The following is a 17,059-nucleotide window of genomic DNA, read 5'->3' on the forward strand; positions in this document are numbered from 1 at the left end:
AAAGCAGCCAGACTGGTGGGGGGCCACACAGAGGGGGGCCGCCAGTTGGACAGCACTGAGATAGATCATATAAAAGCATCAGGCAAATACTAGGCAAATTATAAATAGCATGCAAAGAAAATGTTATTATAAAGTTTAATTTCTAGTGTCAGTATCTCTTTAAGGGTTATTACCCTTACCCTCAGAGGGTTCTGTGGGTAAGGAAGTAGAGTACATTTAAGAAGATATGAGGGTTCTTTCACAAAGTGCACTAATCAGATGCAGATTACCGTGTTTTATTAATACATTTTTACAGAGTACCATACATATATTGAACATGCAGATTACGAAAACAAGAACAAAGATGGACTTTTTTTTTACCCACGCGTGTCTTTTTCACAAGAATTCCAACATAGGTGCAAACACCTGCTAAGTAGAGTCAACTGCATTATAGACTTGCCAATATGGGCACAAAAATAGGACTTACATTTCTGACTATGCAGAGAACTGAGAATGCAAGTTGTTTCAGGTAACTACAGGTGTATGCCTGTTTGACCACAGAGCTTTTCCTCCTATTTGGGTGCTGTTCTCACATCTACCACCAGACAGTGCATGCATTTTCAGAAGTGCATGTTTGCAACCACTCAAACTTAACCTGATTTTTGTAAGGGATTGTCTGGAGCACATGCCCTTAGTGCTCATTGAGAAAACACTTCTGCCTTGTGTTTGGCTGTGCACTGCACCTCACAGCAGATAAATCCTTGGCAAGGCACAGTGCACAGCATCAGCATGTACAGGTGGTAAGTACAAGGCTTGGTCTGCATCTCAGCATGTCTGAAAATCCCAAAGTTCCCTGTCTCCAGCCCTCATGAATACAGCACTGGCAAACAGAGTGCAGAGACCTGAAGCAAATTTTTTTGGAATGCAGTGTACAAAGTGAAAAAAAAAATGTGAATTGCAACTTTTTTGCACTTTGAACATTGCCTTTTCTTTGGTACATGGCTTCATGGCTACATGGTACCATCTTCCACTTTATATAATGTGTCTAGGGTTGAAGTTCCCACTGACTGTCAATATATTTAATTTTTTTGAGGTGTCAGAATACTGACTGGTCATTTATCTAGGATGTGGAGACAGTGTTCTTTAGAGTCATGGTTCCATTATTTTAAAAAAAGAAAAAAAAAAAGTACTTCTAGGGAAGTAGCATGGTGTCATGAAACACATTAAGAGTATAGTTTTATATTATGTTTGTGGGAATCTGATGTTTTTATATGAAGGAATAATGGTTATTTTTTTTTTTAATCTGACCATAAGTGCTCCGTGTTAATGCTTTCACTGAACTTTTCTTTTTATCATAAATCACCATATATTATTATACCCCATCTACCAAAACTAAGTTTTATCAGTATTTGGACAGACACTCTTCCAGTCAAATATTCTTTGCAATACGTCTTTGTGTTTAGAAGATTCTGGATCATAGCTCCCCTTCTTGCTTCCAGGTAACATTACCTATAACTTGATCTCTCAAAGTGCCACTTTGTGACTTCTTATCATCTACAAAGAATCTCTGCTGCAGCTTTATACCAATAACTCCTCCTTTTAGACGGAGAGTGTGGTTGATTATATCAAGTGATTTTTCCACACTCAAAGGCTTTGTGTAGTTGCTTTGTGATGCTGTTAGGTACTTCCCTAGAATCCTCAACTGTGTGGCTGGTCCTTGGTGCTCATTTTGCACCCAACCTGTAGTCCCTTCTGTATCAGCCGGAAAATAGTTTACCCTTGAAGAGAGAGAGTCATGTAGAGACCTGGAAAACACTGTACACAAAGAAAATATTTCATAAATTATAATTACAACAATAATTGTCTTGTGGTTTGCTTGTGACAAAACACCAAGCAAAACATAACTGTAATGAGTGAACATAACATAAAAACTATATTAAAGCACAGAGTTAATTTCACAGAATATAACCTTAAGTTTCAGAAAATAAAACAGAGATACTCTGTTTACTCTGTATATTACTTTAGTGACCATCCTAGTAATAACTAACCCAGTTAAAGGGAACATATTGTTATGGTATGATACAGATTGTAAATAAGAAAAGCAAATGTCACTTATAAATAGCCTTGGTTTAGTAAGAGGGCAGTGATGAATTTCCACTTTGTTCCTTTTTTTATCTTATGCACATCTACATTTTCTTACTAGCTGGTCTCCCGGATTTTCATACCCATCCATTGCAATGCATCCTTAATGTTGCTGCCCACATTATCTCACCTGTATCCAAAGTGTGTTCTAGGATAGTATAACATTCTCATTATATCTTTTAAGCTTCTGTATTCCTCTGTTCTGCTCGATTTCACTGCTCTTATCCCCCAGTACATGTTGGTTCCTTTAAGGAGCCCAGGACAGTTACCACAGGAAGCTTTGAGACAATTTTCAAAAATGTCATAAAAACCACTAGATATATCTGCTCATGTTGGGTTTGTCAGAAAGTGTACGTTCCAAAAAGCTACTAAGATAATGCACATACAGGTTGCTTATATTGCAGTTGCCAGTGTCAGCAACTATGCACTAATTTCATTTTGGAGTCTGTACATACTGCACACAGTATACTGTGCATCAAACTGAAGATTCCTGCCATTCATATTCACTATGTTTTATCTTGGTACATTAAAGGAATACTGGGAAAAACATGTTTTTTACAAAACACATCAGATAATAGAGCTTTTCCAGCAGAATTCTGCATTAAAATACATTTTTTTAAAAGAGCAAACAGATTTTTGTATATTCAATTTTGAAATTTCATGTGGGGATAGCCATGGTCTTCATTTCCCAGGATGCCACGGCCATGGGATTTGCGCTCTGATAAACTTCAGTCACTCTTTACTGTGGCTCTCCAGGTTGGAATTATATCAACCCCCTCCCTTCCCCCCCAGCAGCTGATCAGCAGAACATTGGGAAGGTAGCAAGATAGCAGCTACCTAACACCTGTATTGCTAAAAGTGGCAGATATCAGAAAAGTAGGAGAAACTATAGCTTAACTGAAAGTGTTTCTAATGTGTAAGCACTGGCTTCTGAAAGCTCAGAATGAAACACAATGCACTGATTTGGCTGCCTACACACCAATATTACAACTACAAATAATGCATTTTTTGGTTCAATAATAGCATATTTGCTATGTAAACAGTGTCATTTAGAAATAAAAATTGCACCATAAAAATCATGACAAAATCCCTTTAAGATATAATACTCTGTTTCTTTTTTTTTAAATAACTTTTTATTGGGTTTCAATACACATCATACATGTAACTCGAAATACAACAAAAAACAGATAGCAATGAAGAACAACAAAGAAAAACATTACATAAATGTAAGACATCCCTTTCAGAAGGTAAAGTCTGTTACATAGTCTGCTACATAGTCCCAGTTCATACACACAGCAGTTACTGAAGCAGAAGTTGGGAACAGCTGAGAGAGCAAGGATGGTGTGTGGTATCCAAAAAAGTATTTTTTATATGGTATCTTTTTGGTGACCACATCTGGGCTGGGGTTGGTATGGAGGTTTGTAATCTCTCAATTTCCACCCAGTCATTGGGTTTGGGGATAACCATCTCAAAACATATTTTGGGCAGTGGGGTAGTAATGATATATATCAGGAACTGCTAAGCCTCCGTAGTCTTTGGCTGTTGACATGGTTTCAAACCAGGCCAAATGCCTTTTGGCATCCAACCCTTATAGAAGCATTAAGGTAGATTCTTTATTGCCCTGCAACCTGGTATAACCCAACCTGGTCCTGGTTGATAATTTTAGGGAGAATGATGGTGATCCTGAGAGCTAGAATTTTAATGAAAATCTTATAGTCTGAGTTCAAGAGTGATATAGATCAGTAATTAGTATTTAATATATGATTCTTCCCCTCTTTTGGTATCAGAGAAATATAGGATTCCAGGAAAGTAGCTGGGACATATTGCCCGTCCAGAAAGTCATTGTGCATTTAAGTAAATGTGGAATCAGAATATCTTTATAAGCTTGAGGGTGTTGGACTCTCCATAAGAGTACTGAAGGCCATTCAGTCCAGGGGTTTTCTGAGTGGGGAGTTCTTTTAACACCCAAGAAAACTTTACGCTCTTTAAGTTTACGGCTAACATAGTAAGTGCACAGTTGACCTTTTTCGTAGTGAATTTGCTTGTTCCACCTTAGGGTTTTCTCAGCCTGCTGTGTTTTTAGGACATTCCGTAGCTGTAATACTTTATTCAGTTTTTGTGGTGCAGGGACTGCTTTAGGGCTGCCTTTGTTTCTTGAATGTTATGCTGTTTAGCTCGTTTTAATCTGGATTTGAGGGTTTATACATTGACCTCTGATAATGCCCTTATGGACCTCTAATAATGTTCCAATGTTTGTTAAATGAAAATATTCCTGTAATTGAATCTGTAGTTGGGATCTTATTTAGTCTCCAAGCATTGGCCCATTTAGGCTGGACCAGTGGGTACAGGTATATTTCAATGGGAGCATGAAATCATATGGATAGCAGTTGGGTGTTTCATTGTGCAAAGCCGAGAGTATGAAAAAAAATCCCTATCCTTGAATATGACTAGTGAGGAGGTGAGAAATATGTAAATTATCAGGCTTGAGGGTGTTGGACTCTCCATACAGCAATCAAGGAGTTTGCATTAAGTCTTTGAATTTTTTGGCCAGGTCTCCCTAATTTTTGGTCGTGGTCACAGGACAGGAGACAATTTATCACTGTCTATAGAAAGGGCCATATAGAAGTTTTGTTGTAAATTCTCCTCTGTTTTTGTGGTCAATCTCTTGGAGAAAGACTATGTTGACCCCCAAAGTCATAAGTTCCCATAGAGCCAGGGCCCTCTTCATAGGGGAATTAAGCCCCCATTAACATTACATTAACATAAAATTACCTTAGCCATATTATATAATGGGGTGATGTGTTTGTTCAGTTGAGCCCCCAGGACAGGATCTCAACATTCAGCCTTTTATTGTTGATCTGGACAAGCCTATACAGAAAAGAGATTTCTGTACAAAAACGGTGTTAAAAGAAAAATTATGTATCAATAAGGCAAACTAACAAGTAAGAAATTAGATAAAACAGCCTCAAAAACAGTGGCCATTGATTTAAACCAAAACCAAAGAACAGATATAACCTTTAAATCTTTACACTCGGTAATGAGGGCATAGAGCATGGCCATGGTCATGAGTTATGTAAGTCACATGCAAAGAGTAGGGCTCTGAATGTAGTATTATAGAGCTTCCCCAGAGGACTAGTTGCATCTAATCTCTCTGGGGAGTATTAAGATGATCAGCATAAATAGTCCTCAAGTAGAGGTCTTTTCTGAAGAATCAAAGGGAATAGCAGGCACCAGATCTGATGAGGTTCTTTTGTCAAGTGATGGCACTTGTGGAATATTGTGGAGAATGTTATAGAGATAGCCGTGATGTTATCTAGTCTGGATCACTGCCCTTTCACTTCTTGGGGTCACTGTAATCCAGATGGGAGAAAGTCAAGACCTTTGTGTTCTAGCCTGTGGGGTAGATGTACTTTCTGGATCTGCTAGATCAGTTCTGTCCAACTGGTGGCCCCGACCCCTCTCTGTGTGGCCCCCCACCTGTCTGGCTGCTTTGATGGCTTACCTTTGTGTAAACTTTAAATTGTATCAGTACTGAGATTAACTGGCCCCCTGCATGGTTCACACCTCAGATTTAGGCTGTAATCCCCCTGTACTGTTTACAGTGTCCTTTTCATCTCTGCGTTGTTCACCCACTGCATTGTTCACACCTCAGGCTCAGGCTGTTATTACCCATATTGTTCAATGCTGTGCCAGCATTGTGTCACTGTATGTACTGCCTTGCCCTATGTTGCCTGTGTGTATGGCACACACAGGCAGCATAGGGCAGACAGAGCATGGCACACACAGGCAGCTAAGGGCAGGCAAGCATATGGCACACATATGCAGGGTAGGGCAGGCAGAGTATGGCACACACAGGCAGCATAGGGCAGGCAGAGTATGGCACACACAGGCAGCTTAGGGCAGGCAGAGTATGGCACACATACAGCATAGGGCAGGTAGGGTATGGCACACTCAGGCAGCATAGAACAGGTAGAGTATGGCACACACACGCAACATAGGGCAGGCAGAGTATGGCACACACAGGCAGCTAATGGAAGGCAGAGTATGGCACACACAGGCATCATAGGGCAGGTAGAGTATGGCACACACAGGCAGGGTAGGACAGGCAGAGTATGCCACACACAGGCAGAGTAGGGCAGGCAGAGTATGGCACATACAGGCAACATAGGGCAGGCAGAGTACTGCCTGTGTGTGCCATACTCTGCCTGCCCTATGCTGCCTGTGTCTGCCATACTCTGCTTGTCCTATGCTGCCTGTGGGAGGTGACCCTGTTTGTTCTGGAAGTTTGTTAGCAGCCATTAAATGGTCCCTAAGGTGTGTAATTAAGTTCTGGGGGATGCTGTGCTATCCACAGGGGAGGAGGAGGCATATGGATTTAAGGGTGTATCTTAATATGACATAATATAATTCTTTCATATATGAATGATGGTTGATATCCCCCTAGTGAGGACCAAGCATTTGCGTTTTTGCTGCGCCGCCACCATTGTGATAATATGGGTGCGGTTTAAAAAAGGGGAGTAGTCAAAACTGGCTTCCATTAGTGGCCCTCCACTATATACGCTAGAGAAATTCCGGCCCTCAGTGCCACATCAGTTGGACAGCAAGCTGTGTGAGAAAGTATTTGCCCCTGTCCGGATCTTGTAGAGTAAATTGTTGGCCATCTTTTGTAGCGATCAGTCATAGTAACATAGTAAGTTGGGTTGAAAAAAGACACACGTCCATCAAGTTCAACCATAATGCCTATATATAACCTGCCTAACTACTAGTTGATCCAGAGGAAGGCAAAAAACCCCATCTGAAGCTTCTCCAATTTGCCGCAGAGGGGAAAAAATTCCTTCCTGACTCCAAGATGGCAGTCGGACCAGTCCCTGGATCAACTTGTACTAAGAGCTATCTCCAATAACCCTGTATTCCCTCACTTGCTAAGAATCCATCCAGCCCCTTCTTAAATTTATATAATGTATCAGCCAGCACGACTGATTCGAGGAGGGAATTCCAGAACTTCACAGCTCTCACTGTAAAAAATCCTTTCTGAATATTTAAATGGAACCTCCCTTCTTCTAAACGGAGTGGGTGCCCTCGTGTCCGTTGGAAGGACCTACTGGTAAATAAAGCATTAGAAAGGTTATTATATGATCCCCTTATATATTTATACATAGTTATCATGTCACCTCTTAAGCGCCTCTTCTCCAGTGTAAACAGACCCAACTTGGCCAGTCTTTCTTCATAACTGAGACTTTCCATACCCTTTACCAGCTTAGTTGCCCTTCTCTGGACCCTCTCTAACTCAATAATGTCCCGTTTGAGCACTGGAGACCAAAACTGAACAGCATATTCTAGATGGGGCCTTACCAGTGCTCTGTAAAGGGGAAGAATAAACCCCTCCTCCCGTGAATCTATACCCCTTTTAATACAGCTCAAAACCTTGTTTGCCCTTGCAGCTGCTGCCTGGCATTGCTTGCTACAGCCAAGTTTATCTACAAGGACTCCAAGGTCCTTATCCATTATGGATTTGCCTAGTGCAGTCCCATTAAGGGTATACGGGGCTTGCATATTTTTACATCCCAGGTGCATGACCTTACATTTATCCACATTAAATTTCATCTGCCACTTAGCTGCCCAGATAGCCAGTTGTTCAAGATCCTGCTGCAGGGATGTCACATCCTGGATGGAATTGACTGGTCTGCAGAGTTTTGTGTCATCTGCAAACACTGATACATTACTCATAATACCCTCCCCTAAGTCATTTATGAACAAATTAAACAAAAGTGGACCCAGTACAGAATCCTGAGGGACCCCACTGAGAACCTTATTCCAAGTAGAGAATGTGCCATTAACAACCACCCTCTGTACCTGATCCTGTAGCCAGTTTTCTATCCATGTGCAAACGACTTCACTAAGACCAATAGACCTTAGCTTAGAAAGCAGTCGTTTGTGGGGAACGGTATCAAATGCTTTGGCAAAATCCAAATAGATTATATCTACTGCATCCCCACTGTCCAGCTTCTTACTTACCTCATCATAAAAAGCAATTAAATTGGTCTGACATGACCTGTCCTTCATAAAGCCATGCTGATTACTGCTCATAATGCCATTCTCCACTACATAATTTTGTATGTGGTCCCTTAACAAGCCTTCAAATAACTTGCCCACCACGGATGTCAAACTTACAGGCCTATAATTGCCAGGCTGAGATCTTACTCCCTTTTTAAATATGGGAATGACATTCACCTTCTTCCAATCCCTAGGTACCATACCTGATGAAAGCGAGTCTGAGAATATCAGAAACAAGGGCCACTGCAATTCTGCCCCTAGCTCTCTCAGTACCCGAGGGTGTATTCCATCTGGCCCAGGTGCCTTGTTTACATTTATCGTGTGTAACCCTTTAAGCACCATATCCTGTGCCAACCACTGTGTATTTGGAGCTGAGGCAACAGTGCAGCTCTTAGGTGGGACTTGGCCCTCTGGCTCCTCTACTGTATACACAGAAGAAAAGAACTGGTTAAGCACATCTGCCTTTTCTGTATCCGCTGTAACCATATTGTTACTATAACTCAATGGGGCCACACCCTCAACCTGCATCTTTTTACTATTAATATACTTAAAAAACTTTTTGGGGTTAGTCTTGGCCTCGGCCGTGATGCGCTCCTCATTTTCTATCTTTGCGTTCCGGATTGCTGTTTTAAAACACTTGTTATTAACAGCCCAGTCATGAGACTCATTCAACCAAGTTTCAGCAACACCAATCACATCATATTTCCGCTCCAACGCCAGTACCTCCAGCTCTCCCATTTTACCAGTCAGACTCCTTGACTTGATAAACATACATTTAATACTGGTTCCAGCGTGAGAATGACGTGTAAACAACTTATGGGCCTCCCTGCCATTATCAGTATCCCGAAGCAAGTCTCCTCCCCCATTTTCTCTTACTATGCCCACTACCTCATCTATCCTGTCTACCACCGAATTTCCCGCTGCACCCTCCCCCCCCACTCCTAGTTTAAAATCTCCTCCAACCCGCTAGCCATCTTTTCCCCCAAAGCAGCTGCCCCATCATCATTGAGGTGCAGCCCATCCCTGGCAAAGAGCTTGTAGCAGTCAAAACAGATATCCCCATCTGTGTTGAATTGTATTACTTCATTTCAATGTTTTACTGTTCTTTTTTTTCTATGGCTTGCACAATAGTATTTGCCTGTTAGTATGAGCTGGTTCCACTTTACCGAAAAGACAGTCTTATTAGAATGTGTGATTTGCTTATGGGGATTGAGGGTTTTTTTTGCCCAGCACCCAGATAGATACAAAGAATATACAACTTACTGTATATCTTATAAAAGATGAAAATACAAATACTTGGTATGTAGACCATACTACCCTTTAATGTATACTATGTAACTATGTAACTATATTGTCTAAGCTCAAAAATGATTTTTGAAACTTGCCTCTTTTAATGCTACAAATGAATTATTAGCTGGAGACTAAATGGTCCATTCTCCCCTCTTATTATTTACTAGATGCCTGGAGGAATCCCACATCCAGGGAATTTACATTTTACTCACATGAAAAGAAGGTAAACACCAGAATTGACTATATCTTTCTCTATATCTATATCTCTTTATTAAATCACACATAATACTAAAATATATCACATGGACAGATCATACTCCAGTGGGAAAAAAAACTTCAAACATACCATACGATACCATATCCATACGGATCAATGAACATCTGTTGAAGTCTCCAACTACACAAATAAAATCTTGCTACCTATCTAAAAAATATTTTGACATTAACAAATCTTCAGTAACTGCACAAAAGACACTTTGGGAGGCGCATAAGGGTCATTAGAGGGATGTGTATAACATACGCTTCTTCTTTAAAGAAAAGCCAATGAATATCAATGTATATAGTGGACTTACAGAGGGCACTTAGACAAAAAGCCAACAAAAAAAAAACAGTCTGTTATTTTCAAAATCATCTCACTCAGGTATGCTGGAATCTAGGCATTTGTTCTGGGTGTTGGAAAACCGTGTGTGATATTTTGTGAATAGTTATCAAATCATCAACATACAGTAGTAAATACATCCACTCTTCACCATGTTTCAGCAGAGTATCTGGGTAATCTGGAGTGCAGTAACAGTCAGGACTCTTACCAATCAGAGTAATGCTGCAAGCATGGCTGAAACTTCTACTTTCAGCAATAAGAGGAAAATGGAAATGGCATCACATCCTGCAGACTCTTTCCAGAATGCACAGGTTTCCAGAAAACTTTATAAACAGAGAACAACTTGTATAGTGGCAGAGGTTAATAAATACTTGTCTCAAGTATAAGAGTCTCAAATTTGGATCTTGGTAGTGACTTTGTCATAGAATCTGCTAACATAACGTCAGTCTCATAGTATGCAAGCTAAATCACATTTTGTTTCAGTAGATCACATAGGTAGTGATGCCTAGTATCTATGTAGGTAGTGCTTGGTTCATGCATTGATCTTTTCACTGTTTGCAAGTTTTATACATCCTTAATTGACCTCACATAAAACTGTTGGCTGAGACATTGGCTCACCAAGATCTTCTAGTAGTTGATGCAACCAAATGATTTCTTGACTAGCATGAATTGCTGAAATCTATTCTGCTTCTGTAGAAGACAATGCCACAGAGATTTGCTTTTTGCTAGCCAAGGATATTGGGCTGTTACTTGAACAAGTAACCACTTGTAAATTGTCTGAGTCCACATATCCCATGAGTTCTAGGCCACCACTTGCAGATATCTTTATACTCAAGTCTTTAGTCTGTTTAAGGTATTGCATGACTCTCTTAATTGCATTCCAGTCCCTTTGCCTTCATCATCCACTCTTTGTATCTGTATTCCAAGGTAGTAGTCACATCTCTTAGGTCCTAGGTTTCAAAGCGCTTGTTGAGAGTTCAATTTAGCTTTGGAATTTCCTCATACTCTTTGTGTAATGATGAGGCAGTGGGGGCATCTGCAGTGTTACACTCCCCCCTCTGGCATGCACGGTTCCTGAAATTCTGGCTGCCTGAACAGACCCTTTTGCTTATTCTTTGGTACTTTTCTGCTTGGCCTGCTCTCTGTGACTTCGTCTTATTTTCCCTGTTACTCCTGTGATATGCTCTGATCCCCTCACTTGCCTTGGTTCTCTCACATGGACTTCAGTTTCATGCTATCTAGTACTGGTTGGGATTCTACTGTAGAATGGGCAGTTGATGCCACATCATGAAATGTAAGACATACAGAATTTTTACCAATAGTTACACTTCAGTTAATGGTTTTTTTTGTTGGTGCTTGGGTGCAGGATTCTGTAACCCTTTTGAGATTCACAGTAGCCAACAAGTATACCTTCCTAAGCATAAGCTTGATTTGCTGGGTAAGCCGGCAGGCTGTCATAATTACTTCTCCCCAATAAATGGTTGGAATATCTTCATCAAAGAGCACGCTTCTTCTACTTTCACACAAAGGGGCACATTCATGAAAACGAGAGTTCGAATCCCGAATGGGACAAATTCGGATTGGATCCGAAAATTTCTGAAGATTGCAAATATCACGAAAATGCTTAAAAAAAATCATATTAGTCACAATAATATCGTATTGGCGATCCGAAACTCCCAAAATTTTTGATTGTAAACAGAGGGAAAACCTTTCTGATTTTTTCGCACAAGCGTACGAAAAAGTCACGCGGGCATCGAATAATAAATCTGCCCCAAAGTGTGGTTAATTCTCTCTGCAATACCCCTTTGCTCTGGGTTGTATAGTACAGTTGTCTGGAGCATAATTCTGTGTTTCCTTAGAATGGCTTGTGTTTTGCCACTTGCATACTCAGTCCCATTATCTGCACACAGTATTTTTGCCATTTTGCTAAATGTATTGCCTACTTGAGCAAGATACATTTCAAGCTTCTCTGGAACTTCATCTTTGCTCTGCAGCAGGTAGACTACTGTGTACCTTGAGAAGTCATGAATAAAGAAAATATTTCCTATTTCCTGGAGTCTGAGTTTTCATTGGACCACATTGTGTGAATTGGGTCCAGGGTTTCTTGACCTGTGCTGTTGGCTTTTGAAAAAGGTTTCTTTGTGATTTTCCCCCTTGGGCAGTTAGTACATTTGCTTACTACATGCATCAATTTTTATACTACTGGCAATACTGATCTTGAACTAACCTTTACATTGTTTCAGAATTTCTGTGCCCAAGGTGATGGGGCCATGTGTGAATACAGTTCACATGTCTTTTCTCTTTGGCAGCCATAACATTATCCTTACATGTTAGCTGATAGTCATCTTGGCGGGTGCTGTAGCAATTCTTTCTGTTTTGTCTTGATCAAGCTGAGAGAAGATACACCAGCTGTGAATTGATGAGCCACCCTCTTTGGAGTGAAAGGCACACTCTGCATCTGTGCCTTCCATTTCTCAGTTGTGATTCCCAAGACCTGTGTGCAGCACTGCCCAGGTTTTCCTCTCCCTATTTATTAAGATATACGCAGTGGAGAACATTTGCAATGGGTGAGCATTTGCAAGGGTGATGCGTTTCAACGTGATTTGTTTATAAGTGAACTAAATGAGTTTAATAAAGAATTCAACAAGGAGAGCTACAAAGAGAGCCACTACAGATTGCCTGAATGTTTGTCTATTGACATTAATGGACTAAAATGCCTGAAGATCCACTGATTCACTTCTGAGAAACCTACCCATCTGCTACTTTCTGCTTTCTAGTGATTGTATGCATGGCTGCTCCATAAGGTAGTTCCAATCCTTTCATGCTTTATGGGGTGCTGTTTATCCGAAGTACATTTTGTCTACAAAAATACATTCTGTATACAAAGGACAATCCCTAGTACACATAATGAACGTGTGGCCATATCCATTGGTAACAAATGTACATTTTTGAGATTTTTTATGCACTAAAGGATATTATTATATTACAAACTCCATTCTGTAAATTTCAACAAGCATTCTGTCTGACAAATGTGTAACATCCATACAGCAGAACCAGTTTTTTACAGAATGAATTATGTATAACAAAACTTTGACAAAATATATAATGGTGTAACTGAGTAGCATATTCCAAGCTAGATTTTCATGACAAAATAGATGCTTGCGACAAAAAGAAAGATTCTATAGCACAGAATTCATTCTATCAACAAAATTTGAATTGTTGAATTGTTTCTATAAAGTGTTGACCCTGCAACCCCCCCCACATTAGGATTAGAACAATAATGCTGTACTGATTCTGTGACACATAACTGATCTAATGATGTTTCTATAGATTGTTCAGCTAAAAAATGAATTTTAAATTAACGCATTGAAAACATAAATAGGATACCTTGAGGTAAGTCATTTTCCATCATTAAAAGAGGCCTAATATTCCCTCATTTCGATTGCCGCCCCCCCCTTTTTGTTTTTTTGAAAGATTCTTGCTTAAGTTAAAGGAGTGGTAGTTGGACCCTGAGGGGCAAATTGGTGACATGGAGGGGGTGAGACAAAATTGTTGAGGGAGGAGTGGTGTTGCAGAAGGAGTTGGACCAGTGACATAGGTGGGCAGGCTGCAGGCCGAGCAACAGAAACCTTGTGTGTATGGGCAATAACAACCTGGCTTGATTATGAATTTTGGCCAGGTTGAGGGTAGGCCAGAGGTAGACTGACTGGTAGACTGGTAAATTTGCAATACTGGCCCCGGCCTTGCCTGGTATTTTACTAGCTAGGCTGCCAAAATACTGGCCAGGTAGCAACCCTACCCTTGACAAGTCAATAAAACATAAGATATTATTTTAAAAAGCCCTAACATTAGCAGAATAACCACTCATGTGAGGGCCCTTCGGTATAGTACATTATACCAAACATGTATGCAATGTATATGTGAAACATTTATAAATACACCAGTGAGTAGAGCACAAACCCATATAGCATAAGCTCCTCCACTGCAGAACTTGATGCAGACAGGCTGGTTGTATAGTGTGATGTGTAGGCCTTATGAGCAGTATCCTAGTTAGCTGTAGTTCAGTTACAAAATAAATGAGTACTATGTGCAAACAAAAGGGATAATTTACATATTGGTACTTCAGGGGGATCATCATTTATTTATATGATGTATTATGTGTCTATGTGGTTTCGGACTGGGGTGTCCAGGGTCCACCAGGGCTGCCACCCCAGGAGCCCCTCACCTCAGTTGCCAACTTCACACGCAGTGTGTAATGCACAATGTATACCCCCTTCTTCCTCCTTGCAGCCACTATTTGGGTCGAGAGTGTGGCGCCCAAAGTGGGGCCCACTGGGTTTTTTTTCCTGTGGTTACATAATGTATTAGATGAACTATAGATTATTAAGAGACTGCTGTAATCTAACTAGTACAATATTACATAATAATAATAAGGACATTGGAGTCTAACAGTTATCTACAATTTTTTTTTGTAAAATTTCATGTTGTTGTGTAATGATGTGAATCAGCTGGTATTCTTGGAGGAAGGAGCCTAAGTTAAATGGTTTATACTGTACTCACCTTTTTGCTGTCATACTTTTGTTTTTGTCTTGACCTAGTTACAAATTTGAAAATAATAAACAGATGCAAAGTAAAAAAAAAAAAATATATATATATATTGTAAACTAGCGGGATCCAGGACAGACACTTTCTTGGCTTTAAGGCAGTTTATTTACACAGGGGTGCCCATTTCAGCATACAAAACAAATCATAAAAATAAATCCTGCCCTCTGGGGCGCTCACTTCACACATTAGATTAGTTCCCTCACTAACCTGGGCCCCTTGTGGACTACCAGTGGGAAAACACAAATGTTGGGGTCACCCCTGTACTCACAACACTTCTGGGGGATTAGCTCAGCCTCCTGGCTTTCCTTTCAGCTCCTTAGATCCTCAGTCTCTTGGCAGCTTTCTCAAGTCTGGGCTCCCTCTGCTTCTGGCAGTGGCAGGCAGCACCCCCAGCCCTTCTGGGAGTCCTAACACAGAGAGGTGTCCTTCCTGCTCTGTGCCCTGCTCTGAGAGAGTGTCTCACACCTTTCTATAGCATTAAATACCTTTTCCACAGGACAGCCTTCCTGTGGAAAGTATGCTCCAATAGGCAAGCTGGACTGCTGGAATGGATCGCCTGATCCGCTTGTTCTATCCAGAACCCTATGGCTTCCAGGGCCAGACAGCACAACCTTTTAAACAGAGCAACCCTTCTCAGTTTATAATCCTCTCCCTTAGAGATTACATCTCCCACTATGGAGAACTTGAAGGGAAAACTCACCTTTTCTCTCATTTGTTGGGCCATTCTACCACAATATCCACATGGGAAAGGTCGTATAGATAAAACTAATATACATTATTTCGTAACAGGCATGACAGGGATATATGAATCAAAATGTTTTACAACATTTTTATTTTATTTGCCTCTATAACACTCTCCTAATATTTTTAAAAAGAAACTCAGACCCTAATTCTTGTAACATTATCTGCTCCAGTCTTGAAACTGAAAGTGATACAGACACTAAAAACTACTCTTAAAAATGACTATGAAGATTTTCATTCATCCAGGTCATGGTATATTTAGTATAACTCTTCAAAATATTAATTTACATTAAAAGTTACCTATAGGTCATGTTGATCACTATTCACTGATAGAGCAGCTTTTGTAAGTAGTTGTTGCTTGAAGTTCCTAAACCTGACTGTTTGCCAACCTTCTCAATCTGTTAGGTATAGCTTCCAATGCTAATGGACTGCTGCTGCACAAATATGGAAGTCCCTTCAAAAAGATTCTGGCTGTAAGCCCCTGCATTGTGTCACTGTATGTAGTACTCTACAAACTGTTCATATTGGAGTGGTCATTAATAGTTACTTTCTTAGTAATGATTGGTTTCCTTGTCTCCTTCCCTACTTTGCCTGCCCTGCTCTACGCTGCCTGTATGTGCCATACTCTGCCTGCCCTACACTGCCTGTATGTGCCATACTCTGCCTGCCCTACACTGCCTGGGTGTACCATACTCTGCCTGCCCTAGCCTGCCTGTGTTTGCCATACTCTATGCTGCCTGTGGAAATTTGTCAGCATTTGGAAATTGTTGTTAGGGGGTCTGGTCTCTAAGGTGTTTAATTATGTGGTGGGGTTTGCTGTACTAGCCATGGGGAGGAGGAGCCATATGGATTTAAGGGTATGTCATAATATTTGTAATAATATAATATGACATCATACATTTCTTTCACATATGAGTAAAGGGTGAATTGATGCAGTGAACACTAATTATAATGTGGGTCTTAAAAGCTTGTATGATAACATGGGTGTGGTTTGAAGTGGGTGCAGTTAAAAAGGGGAGTGGTCAAACTCGCTTCTATTATCAGCCCTCCACCACGTAGACCATAAAAATTCCAGCCCTAGCTATCACATTAGTTGGACAGCACTGAGATAACGTAAAAGCACCGGGCAAAATCTTTCAAAGGCAAAATTATAAATGACATGCAAAGACAATGCTATGATAGATTTGAAAGATTTAATTTCTGGTGTTACTATCTCTTTAAGGGTCAATGCCCAAATCTAAAATACTTTTGCTGTTCTAATTGTGTATGTTATCAACCTACTTCCTACTTTATTTTACCACATGACACATAATCTCTGTATATTTATACTTATTTATTCCAATGCTTGTCCTAATTATTTATACTTTTCTATACTGTAAAATTGAAGAGAGCTGCGTATCCTAGTAGCCCTTTAAAAATGTAAAAGTTTGCATACATATACACATACATTCGAAAAATACAATAGTTAAACTGAAAGATTACCTCGCACAGGGGTGAAGTCATTACTTTTTTGAGTCTTTTTTGTACATGGGTTAAAGGATGGAAAAATGATGAGAGAAAATGCCAAAAGTAAAACCTGCAATAAAAAGATAAATAGTCAATTTATCATACAAATGAATGCAGGTTGAATAAAAATATATAGTAACAATT

General features: G+C 40.1%; 1 protein-coding gene across 2 annotated transcripts in view; it reads right to left on the reverse strand.

The window, feature by feature from the left end:
- Positions 1-259: 259 nt before the first annotated feature.
- LOC101733496 (cyclic AMP-responsive element-binding protein 3-like protein 3) overlaps positions 260-17,059 on the reverse strand; it is a 180,331-nt gene continuing 163,531 nt past the window's right edge. For both annotated transcript variants that reach the window (XM_004919577.2, XM_004919576.3), the window contains exons 9-10: positions 16,892-16,985; positions 260-1,794 (exon numbers count right to left, since the gene is read on the reverse strand). In XM_004919577.2, coding sequence (XP_004919634.2) covers positions 1,454-1,794; positions 16,892-16,985 — 435 coding nt within the window. In that variant the 3' untranslated portion in view covers positions 260-1,453. The remainder of the gene's footprint in view (positions 1,795-16,891; positions 16,986-17,059) is intronic.

This window comes from Xenopus tropicalis, chromosome 1 (genome assembly GCF_000004195.4).
Source record: "Xenopus tropicalis strain Nigerian chromosome 1, UCB_Xtro_10.0, whole genome shotgun sequence".
NCBI classification, from domain to species: Eukaryota; Metazoa; Chordata; class Amphibia; order Anura; family Pipidae; genus Xenopus; species Xenopus tropicalis.